The sequence below is a fragment of the Falco rusticolus genome, chromosome 1 (assembly GCF_015220075.1).
Source record: "Falco rusticolus isolate bFalRus1 chromosome 1, bFalRus1.pri, whole genome shotgun sequence".
In the NCBI taxonomy this organism is placed as follows: Eukaryota; Metazoa; Chordata; class Aves; order Falconiformes; family Falconidae; genus Falco; species Falco rusticolus.
The window spans coordinates 89051860-89064855 of record NC_051187.1 but is presented as its reverse complement, the minus strand read 5'-3'; the positions used below and the strand labels follow the sequence as shown (position 1 = coordinate 89064855).

Sequence of the window (12996 nt, the reverse complement as noted above, 5' to 3'; positions counted from 1 at the left end):
GCGGCGGCGGCGGCGGCGGCGGCGGCAGCGGCAAGCGGCAGCAGCAGCAGGAGCGGGCGGCCGGGGGGCCGGGGGGGCGGCAGGGGGCCGGGGGGGCCGCCTCCCCTTCGCCTCCCCGCGCCCCGGCCCCGCCGCCCCGCCGCGGCCACCAGCACCATCAGCACCAGCACCCGCCGCCGCGGCCCCGCCGCCCCGCCGGCCCGGGCCATGCCGCCGCCGCCTCCCCGGGGAGGCAGGGCCGGAGCCGCCGGGGGAGGCGGGGGCCGCGGCCGGGCAGGCTGACATCATTCCGGGGAGGAGCGGTCCCTCCCCGCGCCGGCGGAGGGGCTCGGCGGCCAGCGCCGCGCCGGGGACCGGAGGGGGCACCGGGCAGCCCAGGGGCAGCCGGGGCGGGATGGACCGGGGAGCCTCCCGAGGCGCCCGGGGACAGCACCGTGCCTCCCCCCGCGAGAGACCCCGGGCAGGCCCTGGGGGTAGCCCGGAGGGGACCCTGCCGCGTCCCCCGAGGGACTCCGGGGGGAATCCCAGACAGCCCCTGCGGGGCTCTGGGGACAAGCCAGCGGGACCCCAATGCACCCCCGGGGTGTCCCGAGAGACCCCAGAAGCAGCCTGGAGGGGACCTCACTGAGTCGCCGGAGGGACCCTGGGGAGACCCCAGACGGGCCCCAGGGACGCCCTGGGAACACCCCAGATGGGCTCTGGGGGGCAAGCCAACGGGACCCCAATGTACGCCCTTGGGATGCCCTGAGAATCCCCAGAGGTAGCCTTGAGGGGACCTTGCTGCATCCCCCGAGGGACACTGGGGAGATCCCAAACAGCCCCTGCTGGACTCTGGGGACAAGCCAGTGGGACCCCAATGCACCCCCCGGGATGCTCTGAGAGACCCTCACCTGCACCTCACAAACCTACCGTGACCCAGCGGGCAGACCCTTGTGCCCCCTCTGTGCCCTGTGTGACTCCATCTGGGTCCCCCACACCCCTGGGGTCCCCTACACTGACCCTTGGTCACTGACCCTACAATGAGCCCCTTGGTGTGACCCCAAGAAGCTACCAAGCACCCCAAAACCCACACTGTGACTAACCATGACCCTTGAGATGCCCCACATGGGACCCCTGCACTCTGGAGACATCCCAGGGTGAACCCCATGCCCCTCAGCATACCCGAGGTGACCCCCAAAACCACCCCCAGTGCCCCACTTAAACCTGACTGACCCTCTCTGGGGCACAGCCAGCAGGGTCTCAGCCCCCCATGTCACTCTGCCCACAGCAGGCCCACAGCAAAGGGGGCCCGTCCCTGTCCCCTGCCTGCTGTGCAGTCCCACCAGGCAGTGTATGGGCAGGGTGGGGGCAGGGTGCAAGGCAGGGAGGGGGGTGCCAGCCCTTCACAGCTGCCTCCAGCCCCTGCATCGCCACTGGCCTGGGGACCGGGAGCCAGCCGGCAGGTACCCCAGCGTGGAGGCATCCATCCCAGCCCTTCCTGGGGCTTCCCCAACACCCAGCGGGGTGGGCTGGCAGCCCCAGGGGGGTGCGTGTTGCCCGGGAACCCTCGTCCCTGGGGAAGGGCCCCGAGGGAGGCTGAGGAGTCAAGGCTTTGCTGGGCAGCCAGCATTGCCAGCCTGGGGGGAGGCGAGGGGGTCCCGGGGTAGCAGAGGCCTCTAGCAGCTGAAGGGGCTGGGAATCCCAAACCCCAAGTGGCTCTGGCTCTCCCTTGCGGGGGGGGGGGGGGGGGGGCCAAGGGTGGCCCTAGGGGACCCCGCACAGCCCCTCACCGGGGGCAGCATCTCGCACACTGCACCCTCGCTCACATGCAGCCTGGCCCCAACATGCTGCAGCCAGCCCCCCCCCGTGGGGTTGGCAGCAGGGGCTGAGCCCACCCGGCACCCTGAGGAGACTCCCAAGGGCTGGTGGGGCCACGATGGCTCCCATAGAAACTGTGTGTCCCTTTATCTATGCCCCCACCCAGCCTGGTGTCCATCCATCCACGCCCTGTCCATCCCAGTGTCCATCTGTCCCTGCCCTGTCCATCCAGCCATGACCACCTCCATCCTAGCATCTATCTGTCCACATCCCTGCCCATCCCAGTGTCTGTCCCTGCCTTGTCCACCCCAGTGTCCATCTAACCATCCCTGTCCATGCCGGTGTCCATCCATCCGTGCCCCCATCCAGCCCGGATACCCCAGGGATGGACAGCACCGAAGGGACCCCAGCTGCCGCTGCGGGCGGGGCGGGAGGCAGCGGGGGACCTGCTCCCTGCCCCCCATCTCCCATTTCCAGGCAGCGCCGTGCCGTGCCGTGCCGTGCCGTGCTCTGCCCGGGCGGCGCGGGGCCCCGTGGGGAGCCGAGCTCCCTGCCGCGGCTCCGGTAACGCACCCTAATGCAGGCAGCGGGGGCCCGCCAGCGCCGCGGGGGACCCCCCGCTCTCGGCTGGGGAGGGGGGGGGGGCTGTTCGGGACACCAGCCTCCTGTGGGACCGAGCGGTGGGATGCGTGCTGCTGCACCCACCGCCCGGGGGCACCCGCAGGGCAGGGGGGCGCTGGGGAGGTGGCCGGGGGTGGCAGGGGGCGCTGGAGGCGGTGGCGGGGGTCTCGCCCGCCCCGCGATGGGCTTTACGGCCGGGCTCCCCCCTCCCTCCGGCTAATGGGCTGCGGCCCCGCGGGACCCACCGCCCTCAGGGTAAGTGCGGGCGGGGCCGAGCTGGAAGGGGGCCCTTTACTGCCTCCCCAGGGACCCCCCGCCCTGGGACGCCCCCGGCCCCTGTGGGCGGCGCCGGTGCTGCCGGGCGGGCTCCCCCCGCAGCGGGGAGCTGACCCCTGCGCAGCCGGGACCCTGCCCCCAGCCCCCCTCCTGTGGGGCCGGGGCTAAGTGGGGCAGGATGGAGACCCCGGGTGGGGCTGGAGCGCGGCCCCCCCATCCCCTCCTGGCACAGGGAAAGGGGGTTCGGCAGCAGAGCAGGGAAAGGCAACCCACGCCGTCCTGTGCCAGACCCACACCGAGCCCATGGCACCCTGTGCCAGACCCACATCGAGCCCAGACCATCCCCTGACCCACACCGAACCCACGCCATCCTGTGAGACCCATGCCAAGCCCACACCATCCTGTGCCAGCCCCACATCGAGTCCACGCCATCCCCTGCCAGCCCCACACTGAGCCCATGCCATCCCGTGCCAGCCCCACACTGAACCTACGCCATCCTGTGAGAACCCACGCCAAGCCCACACCATCCTGTGCCAGATCCACACCACCCACTGCCAGCCCCATGCCAGCCCACGCCACCCCCTGCCAGCCCCACACCATCCCGTGCCAGCCCCATGCTGAGCTCCTGCCACCCCCATGCTCAGCCTGTGCCACCCTGTGCCACCCCCATGCTGAGCCCACAGCAGCCTGTGCCAGACCCGTGCCAAGCCCATGCCATCCCCATGCCAAGCTCCTGCTAGAGCCACACTGAGACCATGCCACCCTGTGCCAGCCCCATGCCATCCTGCACCAGACCCATGCCATGCCCCTGCTATCCCACACCAGACCCACACCATCCCATGCAAGATCCACACCAAGCCCAGGCCATCCCCCCCCCTCAGGACCACCCCAACCCCCCCAAGCCGCCCCCCACCCACGCCAAAACACCCAGCACATGCCACCCATGCCATCTAGTGGGGTCAGGCCAGAAGGCAGCCGCGCACCCCCTCGTGCACCCAGGGGGTGCCCACCCTTCCCACGCCGCAGCAGAGCCCTGTGCCCCCCCAGGGACACGCCGAGCATGGGGCACCGTCCTGGCATGAGGGGGGCGAGGTGAGGAGCCCCGGCCCTCGGGTGCAGCCGCATCAGCTCCGGCTTTATTGCAAAAAGAGTCCGTGGGGACGCGGGGACGCAGACACTCGGGGATGCTGGTGCCACGCAGGGTCCTGGCCCCGCTCGCTGCTGGCACGGCCCCTGCAGAGGGACCCTGGCACGGGGGGCGGCAGTCTGCGGTGCTAGGAGGGGCGGTGGCCACTGTGGGTGTCCCTGCTGTCTCCTGCGCCGAGCTTGGGGCTGACAAAAGGGTCCAGGCTGGTGGGTGGGGGCGACAGGTGCTGCGTGTCCTGGACACTGGGAGGAGGGTCCCCACGGGGCTGCAGGACGGCACCCATTTCTCGATCCCATGGGGCAGAGGTGTCAGGGTGGTGGGGGCTGTGGTCCTCAGCCGCATTGTTCTGGGTCGCCTTGCTGTCCCCCTGGCCAGTGACCACACTGTCCCCACTGAGCAGCCCATCCTGCTGGGGCCGAGCCAGGGCTGGGCTCGTGGCAGCTCCTCTGTCCTCTGGCACCTCGTCCCCGCCAGACGGTGCTGGCCGAGCCGCCCTCCCAGTGCTGGGATCCTCCTCGGCAGCCACTGGCGTGACTTGCTGGTGGCACATGGGGCACGTGTCCTGCACGTAAAGCCACTTGCGGAGGCAGGCAGCGTGGAAGAAGTGATTGCAGGGAGTGACGACGGCCACCTGCATGTCCTGTAGGCAGGGAAAGGATGTCACCCGGTGGGTGGGGGACTCCCGCGGCTGCCCAGAGCAGGGGTGCTGGTGTGGGGAGGGGGCTCACCTGGAAGCAGATGGCACAGACATCGTTGTGGTCCTGCAGCTGCCCACCTGTGGCCCGGGGCAGGGAGTTGATCTTCTTGGCAGCCTCGCGGCGCAGCAGAAAGCTCCTCCAGCCCGACTGAGCGCGCAGCCAGACGTTGAAGTAGGAGTGGATGATGATGACGGAGGCGCCCATCCAGCTCCACTCCCCGAAGAGGGACTCCCAGGTGCCGTAGCCCACCACACAGACGGCCACCAGGAACTCCAGCACTCGGCTCACTGCATTCACACAGTAGATGATCTCGTCCATCCGCTCCAGCGGCGTGTCCTGGAGCAGCTCCACCATGAAAAGGGCGTAGATGAAGAGGGTGCCCATCACCTGGCAGGCAGCAGGATGGTGCCTTGTTGACCGGGTAGCAGACCGTGGCACCCTCACCCAGTGTTCCCAGCTGGGGCTGGAGGAGGGTGACTGGGGCAGCAGGTTGTGGGCATGGGATGTGCGGGGACACCCACTCCAGGGGGACCAGCGAGACCCCAGGCAGGGGGAGCGGGAGCTGCCATACCTGCAGAGAGGTAAGCATGCAGCTGGAGACCAGGATCAGCAGCCAGAAATCCAGGTGGAAGAAGTGGGCAATCTTGTAGGCCATGAAGCAAGGGAAAACCAGCAAGAAGAGGCACATGCTGACGCCGCGGAAATGCTTCCAGGGGCTCCTAGGGGAGGCACAGCTCAGCAGGGCTGTGCCCATCCTGGGAGCAGCGCCCACCCCCCAGGACCCCTCCTCCTCCAGCACTGATTCTGCCCAAAACCAGGCAGCGAGGACCTGAGGCGGCAGGAGCACAAGGAGGACACGGGACCCAGTCTGGCTCTCCCCTGACGCATGGGCAGGAGGACCCCTGCCGCTCCTCCCTGCTGCCCCCCAGCATGGGGGGCTGGATCCTGATGCTCTGCCTCCCCCCCCCGGTACCTGTTGCGGGAAGCCCCCAGCGCCAGCACAATGGGATCAGCTATCTCGATCATGGACTGCAGCGTGGAGGTCACCACGATGAAGAGGATGATGCTGAGGAGGAAGGTCCGCTGGAGGATCTGCAGGTCGAGCAGCCCTGTCTGCAGCGCCAGCAGCAGCAGCGTCACACCCTCCGTCACACCCCTGCCAGGAGCGGGGTGTGAGGCCGGCAGCCACAGGCACGTGCCACCACGTGTGCCATGCCCTGGTCACCCCTCTGGGATGCACCCTGTCCCCCAATCCCCCACGACACACCCCATCCCCCCCCCCCCCCGTGCTGGGCTGGGAGGAGGGCTGCCTGCCCGTGACCCCCGCCTGCCCCTGCCCCCTGCCGCGGGCTCACCTGTGCATGACGTTGCCGTTCTGGAAGGCACCGAAGCCCAGCAGGTAAAACTTGCAGAGGTTGAGGACACCCAGGGCGAGGTAGGAGACGGTGAAGGTGAGGCCGATGAGGGAGTACGGTGTGCCACAGCACTCGGCCGCGCTGCCGGGCAGCCCGCAGTGAGTGCGGGGGCTGGCAGGGGCCAGGCAGCACAAACCGGAGCCCCAGCCCCTCCTCATCCTCCTCCCACAGCTGTGCCAGAGAAAGGCTGAGCTCCCCCAGCTCCTACCTGCCGCTTGTCCCTACCTGCTGAGGAGGAGGAAGAGGAGGCCCTGCTGCGCCAGGGGACTGCTGGAGGAGGCAAGGAAGGAGGAGAGCTGGAGGAAGAACAGCACCAGCCAGAAGACGAGGAAGAGGAGCGGGATGGCCAGCTGGCTCCAGAGGGACATCCCCAGTGCGACCAGCCGGTACACCTCCACCGCCTGTGGGACCAGGGCGTTCAGCAGGGCTCCCCCACATCCCACCCCATGCCTGGGGGCAAGGGGGGTGCGGGGGGCCCGGCTGTGCAAGCGGGCAGCCCTCCAGCCAATGCCGCATCAAGCTGGGCTCAGCATAGGATCCCCCAGCCTGCAGCCCCCTGTCCTGCAGCCCCCATCCCGCAGCCCCCTACCCTGCAATCCCCTGGCCTGCAGCCCCCTGGCCCTGCAGCCCCCTAACCTGCAACACCCTACACTGCAGCCCCCCATCCCACAGCCCGCCATCCCACAGTCCCCCTGCCTGGCAGCCCCCTGTTCTGCAGCCCCCTGCCCCGCAGCCCCCTACTCACACTCACCTGTGCAATTTCCCGGCAGGCAGCAGCAGCCAGCTGGAAGGGGACAAGGATGTGGGAGCCGAGGATGTAGAGCACCTCCATGGCGGTGAGGGTGGCGGCGAAGGTGTTGAGGACAGGCAGGACGTGGAGGGGGAGGCCGCAGAGGCGAGCCAGCACGGGCAGCAGCGGGGCACCGAACAGCCAGGGCTGCCGGCTCCGCATCAGCAGGGAGCAGAGGGCGCACAGGCAGAGCTGGCCTGCGGGGGGGACGGGGGCGCCTGGGCACGCGGCGGGAGATGGGACCCCCGTGCCCCCTCCCTGCCCGCACTGGGCACAGCCGCCTCTCACCGGCAGCCGGGCACCGGCCGGGAAGCTCAGCCCTGCCCCCCGGCAAACCCTGCGGCTGCCCTCACCCTGGCACAAGCGGCACCCCGAGACCACCCAGCCCCTTCCCCCGCAAGTCCCGGGGCAGCGGGGGCAGATAAACCCCCTCAGCACTCGCCACCCCTCTGCTCTGTGCCCAGCGACGCGGGTGACCCAGCCGAGCCGTGCCATCGCCACCCAGCACACTGTCCTGCAGGCGATGGCTCCGGCAGCTGGGTGGGCACCGGAGACCCCCACCCTGCCCAGTGCCACCCCCCGTCCCCTGGCAGGGTACATCGTGAGGGGGCTGGGACCCCCCCAGCTCACTTGCAAGGGTGGTGGCGAAGGAGCTGAGCGCCACGGGGTCACTGTACACGGCGCCCTGGAAGCCGTACTCCAGCTCCTGGCGGACGAAGTCCCTGCAGGGAGAGAGGCTCAGCCCTGGTGCCCCCCCCGTGCCCCGGCCCGGCCCCCTCAGCACCCCGGGCTCACCTGGCCACCGTGTGCCCCACGCCGAGCAGCAGCCCGGTGAGGAGGTGGAGATAGAGCTTCACCAAGGACCGCACCGGCAGCACCAGCACCACGACACACAGCAGGTGGCCTGCGGAGGGGGGACAGGGGGTGAGATGGCCCTGCCAAGCCCCCCACCAGTTAGGCAGCCCTCGTCAGTGACACGGCTGTCACCGCGCTCAGCGCTGGGGCCACATGGGTGAGGTGGGGCACTGGGCCCACAGCTGTCCCCCCCCACCGCCAAGGGACGCACGGTGCTGGGGACGTGGGGGCCCCCCAGCTCTGGGGACAGCGTCACACTGGGTAGGGGTCAGCAGGGGACCCCCAGCGTGGGCGGCCCTCAGGGTGTCCCCTCATGTCCCCAGCATGGCCGTCCCTTGGGGTGTCCCCTGCATGTCCCAGCCTGGCCAAGCCCTGGGGTGTCGCTTTGTGCCTCCAGTCTGTCCATCACCTGCGTGTCCTTTCATGTCCCCAACCTGCCAATCCCTGGGGTGTCCCCACCATGTCCCCAACCTGCCCATCCCTCGGCGTGTCCCCACCATGTTCTCAACCTGTCTGTTGCTGGGGTGCCCTCACCATGTCCCCAACCACCCTTCCCTGGGGTGCCCCACCGTGTCCCCAAACTCCCATCCCTTGGGATGTCCCTAACCTATCCGTCCCTTAGGGTGTCCCCACCCTGCCCACCTCTTAAGGTGTCCCCTGGAGTCCCCAGCCTGCCCATCCCTGCGGTGTCCTTTGTGTCCCCAACCTGCTCACCCGTCAGATGTCCCCTGGTGTCCCCACCCTGCCCATCTCTTAGGGTGTCTGCACCCAGCCCACCCTTGGATGTCCCACCATGTCACCAACCTACTCGCCCTGGGGTGTCCCCAGCTGTCCGCCCCCCACCCACCCTTGGGATATCCCCACCATGTCCATCTGTCCCCCTCCCCCATCCATCCATCCCTTAGGGTGTCCCCCGTGCCGCCCTGCTGCCCACCCCAGAGTGTCCCCTGTGTCGCCCCCTGCCCACTGCTGGGATGTCCCCACCATGTCCCACTCCTGTCCATCCCTTAGGGCGTCCCCTGTGTCCCCTCCTGCCCACCCCTTAGGGTGTCCCCAACCTGTCCATCCCTTAGGGTGTCCCCTGTATACCCTCCCGCCCATCCCGAGGTGTCCCCCGTGTCATCCCCTGCCCACTGTTGGAATGTCCCCAGCATATTCCCATCCTGCCCGTCCCTTAGGGTGTCCCCGGCCTGTCCGTTCCCTGGGATGTCCCCACCATGTCCCCCTCCTGCCCATTCCTTGGGGTGTCCCCACCCTGCCCATCCCTTGGGGTGTCCCCCAGCTGCCCACCCCGGGGTGTCCCCTGTGTCGCCCCCTGCCCACCGCTGGGATGCCCCCACCACGTCCCCCTCCTGCCCACCCTTGGGGTGTCCCCCCGCCGTGTCCCCCCGCAGCCCTCACCCAGGCAGTGCGCGGCGCGGAGCGCGGGGGCCCGGAGGAGCTGGGGGTCCCCGCGGCGGGGCCGCAGCAGCTCGCCTATGGCGGCCGCGTCCCAGCGGTACAGCAGGTCCAGCAGCGCCAGCCCCGGCACCCGCAGCGCCACGTTGGCCACCGCCTCCAGCCGCGCCATGGCCCGCGGGGCACGGGGGCACCGGGGGGACCCCCCCCGGCGCTGCCTCCCCCGGCCCGGCAGGGGGCGCCCGCCCCGCGCCCAGCAGCGGCCTGCCCGCCCGGCCGCCTCCCGCCGGGGCGGGCCGCGGGCCCCGCTCCCGCTCCCGCTCCCGCCGCCGCTCCGGTCCCTCCGCCACTTTCGCTTTCTCCCGCCCCGCCCCTACGCCCAGCGTGTAGCGCAGAGGCTTTGCGCCAGAGAGCTGCGCTGACGCTGCCCCCGCCATCTTAGAAGACGGCGCGGCGCTCCTTCCTGCCCTATGCCCTCCGCCATCTTGGGTAAGGGCGATGCGCCGGCGGCGGGGAGCTCGCCGTGGCTCTCCGCGGTGACGTCCCGCCCGCCGCCCCGCCCGGCCCCGCCCGGCCCCGCCTCAGCCATCTTGGGTGCGGGCAGGCCCTGAGGGCAGGCTCCGGCCGCCATTTTGATAGGGGAATGGGAGGGGCTGCGGGAGCCTGCGGGAGGCTGGGGTCCCCTGCCCCCAGGGGTCAGCTGGGGCCCTCGGGGGTTGCCCGGGGCCCTCGGGGGTTGCCCGAGACCCCCTGGGATCAGCTGGGTTCCTCTGGGGTCACCCGGGATCAGCTGGGGCTCTCTGGGGTGAGATGCGCTCCTTTGGGGTCGGCTGAGGTAATCTGGCCTCAGGCGGGGTCCTCTGGGGTCGGGGGAGGTCACCTGAGGGGGCTGGGGCCCTTTGGGATCGGCTGGAGGTCAGCGGGAGCTGGGGGGACCCCTGGGAATATCTGGGGTCCTGGGGGTCAGCCGGGGCTGGGGGGACCCGACGGCATCAGCTGGGGTCAGCGGGTGCCCTTGGGGACGGGGTTGCTGCGGGGTCCCCGTGAGCCCCTGCCCCGCTCCCATCCCTCCAGGGCCTCAGGGGCACAGAGGGACAAACTGGAGTGCCGTGGCGAGTCCCGTCACTTGTCACATGGTGGGGGTCGTGGCCAGTCTGGCATGGCCCCCCGGGGACAGCTTGGGGCCAGGACTGTCAAACCAGGGGGAACAGACCCTCCTCTGGCTTTGGGGTGCACTGGAGGGTTGGGGGCAGCACAGCCCCACTGCCAGGGGCACCCTGGCCGTCCCCGGGGGACTGCCCCCCAGGCCCAGGCCTGAGCAGTGGCATGTGGCTGGGGGGGGTGGGCAGGTGTCCTCGGCTGTCCCCATCCACAAGGGGGCCTGGAGACCCCAGACTGCTACAGGGAGACCCCTGAGACCCCGGGCTGCTTTTGCACATAGGTGCCCTGTGGCTGGGGGTGTGTGTGGTGGGGTGCTATGGGTGCTTTGAAAGCTCAGGGCTGATCTTTAAAAATAAGAAAGAAGGTGGGAGCTGAAAGCACATGGAGGTCCCGGTGTGGAGCTGCTGTGGCCTAGGGACACCCCAGGCCTGTCCTGCCGTGGTCCTTTCCGGGTGCCCCCTCCCCAGTGCTGCTGTGGGAGTCTGGTGTCCCAGGGAATTGCTCAGCTCCTCGAGTCAGATTGGGACAGGGATGGTCAAAGCTCCAGCAGAGATGTGTCCCCCCAGGTGCGAGGGTGCATGGGCCCGGGGGTACGTCTGCTTTGCCAGGGGGGAAATCCTGTGAACCCCGCAGGCTGCAGCCTGTCCCCCCCAGCTCTTTTATTGGCACGTTGCCCATGGGTGAAGCTGATTTTCCTCCCGCTGTACCAGGCAGCAGAGCTGTGTGCCCCCCTTCTGGGGCTCTCCTCCTCCCGCTTCAGCACAGGGTGATTTGAGGTGCAACACCCAGTTTGGCCCAGTCTGCCACTTCCCTGCCAGGTCGGGCCAAGCCTTTTCTAGCTTATTACAGGCAGCAGCTGCACTCACCCTGCTCTGGGTTCATCTCTTCCTGCTCCTTCCTTTTCTCCCTGGGGAAAAGGATGGGACTGGGACAAACCTTGCCAGCAGCAGGACCCCCAGCCCTGCTTCCTGCTGGGATCCCACCTCAAACTTGTCCAGTTTCTGCTAGGTTTGGCTTTACCCCAGGCGGGGGTGAAGGGAGCCAGTGGGGGCATGGGCTTCTCCGTGCAGTGTGTGCCCCCGGGGGCCTGAGCAAGAAGTCAGACCTTGGAGTCGGGCCGCTCCCTGGTGCTCGCAGTCAGTACCCCTGGCTGCAGCTCCACAGGGCTTTATCAGCCACCCTCTTCTCGTTACCCCCACTGGAGAGCAGCCAGGACCCCCTACTCCAGGAGCTCCGCACCATGCGATGCCCCATGTCCCCAGACCCCCATAATCTGGAAAACCCGCACCCTGGGATCCCCAAGCATGGGACTCGGGACCCCATGTCCCAGGGTCCCCCCCAGCTGGAACCCTCACCCCAGAACCCCAGCACCATCTGACCCCCTCATGCCCCCGGGGGACTCCCTGTCCTGGGCCCAGCTGCAGTGGGCTGAAAGGGGACACATGTCCTGCTCCCGAGGCATTTCCTTGGTGCCTGTGGCCAGCGTGCGGGTGGCATCCCCTGTGCTGAGCCAGGGTGCTCGTGGCGGTGCTTGGGGGGGGCAGCTGGCTGAGAAGCTGCCAAGGAAGATGGCAAAGGAGGAGAAGCAGCTCCAGGCAGCCCCGGCCCAGCCCAGAGCTCCAGGCAGGAGCATCCCTGCTCAGAGATTGCCCCCCCCCCCCCCCCCTTGCAACAACCGGCCGCATTGGCCCTGACGCCCACCGTCCCCAGTGCCCAGGGCTGCACCCAGCCAGGTCAGAGCACCCATGCTGCTTCAGCACCCACCCCACACCACGTGGTCCTCCTGCTGGGGGGGGGGGGGTCAGGGTCCCTTGGGTGGGAGGGTGCTGCTGTTTGGCTTTGGCCTCGGGTAATGGGGTGAGACACCCACCCTCGGGTGAGTGGATTGCACTAGGTTGGATTAGATTAGCTCAGAACCAGAGACACACCCAGGTGAAGGAGGGAGGGATGGACAGACAGGTGGATGGATGAGGGATGGAGGAACGGATGTGTAGAGGGATGCAGGGATGGATGGATAGAGGGATGGAGGGATGGCTGGAGGGGCGGGTGGGCAGCTGGCTGGGTGCAGGGAGGCTGTTTGTTGCAGGTGATCTCGGCAGGGCCCCAAGACAAGGTTTGCTCCTCCAGCTCCTCGTCAGAAAGCGGGCTGCATTGGGACTGGCTAGGCCAGAGGGGGGTGCAGGGAAGGTTTGGGCAAACCCCACATGCAGAGAGGCACGGGGTGATGGGTGTCCCTTGTGTGGCAGCTCTGCTGTTTGGGGATGGCATGCAGACACCATCCTGTTTTGAAGGAATTTTTCACTGGCTGGCATTATTTGTTCAGTTTCATGGCTTGGCTTGGCTCTGCAGCCTGCAGTGAGGGCTCCTGCCTGCTGCTGCGAAGCTGATCTTGAATCACTTGGGGGTTTTCTGCTCCCCAACAGGAGACAGACGCTTGCCCGGACAGGAGCTGTGCTCAGTCTGGGAAGAGCCCTGGGGAATCGCGTGCTGACAGGAGCCATCGCTGGCTGTAACTCCTGTGTGTCTGCCAGCAGAGCCGGGATATTTGGTGGGGATGTGCATGGAGCTGTTCCTGCTGGCCTCATCCTCTTCCTGACCGTGGAATGCCATGACTCTGCTAGGGACCTTGGGGGAGAGGCTGCCCCTCGGCTATCAGCCAGTGGCTGCTCCCCGCCTTCATCCTTGCCTGGAGCTGTCTGCTGCTGTTACTGATGGATGTGGGATGGGGACATGGGGCCAGGGGCCAGCACAATGCTCCCCGGCAGGGGCTGTACCTCCCCTGCCCACCCCTGATGTTATCATATAACGTTGTGGTGCTGTCATGATAACATCGCTTGA

At 68.6% G+C, this 12996-nt stretch overlaps 1 protein-coding gene across 1 annotated transcript; it reads right to left on the bottom strand.

Annotated features, from left to right (window-relative positions):
* Positions 1-3760: 3760 nt before the first annotated feature.
* Positions 3761-9296, bottom strand: LOC119148476 (RING finger protein 145-like). Its single transcript, XM_037388692.1, has 10 exons — positions 9001-9296; positions 7540-7648; positions 7375-7466; positions 6706-6941; positions 6180-6355; positions 5895-6035; positions 5513-5695; positions 5111-5258; positions 4570-4926; positions 3761-4481 (listed from the first exon to the last, which is right to left on the bottom strand). Exons 1-10 carry the CDS (start codon positions 9167-9169, stop codon positions 3969-3971), a joined length of 2124 nt encoding a protein of 707 aa, XP_037244589.1. The 5' UTR covers positions 9170-9296; the 3' UTR covers positions 3761-3968.
* Positions 9297-12996: the final 3700 nt, after the last annotated feature.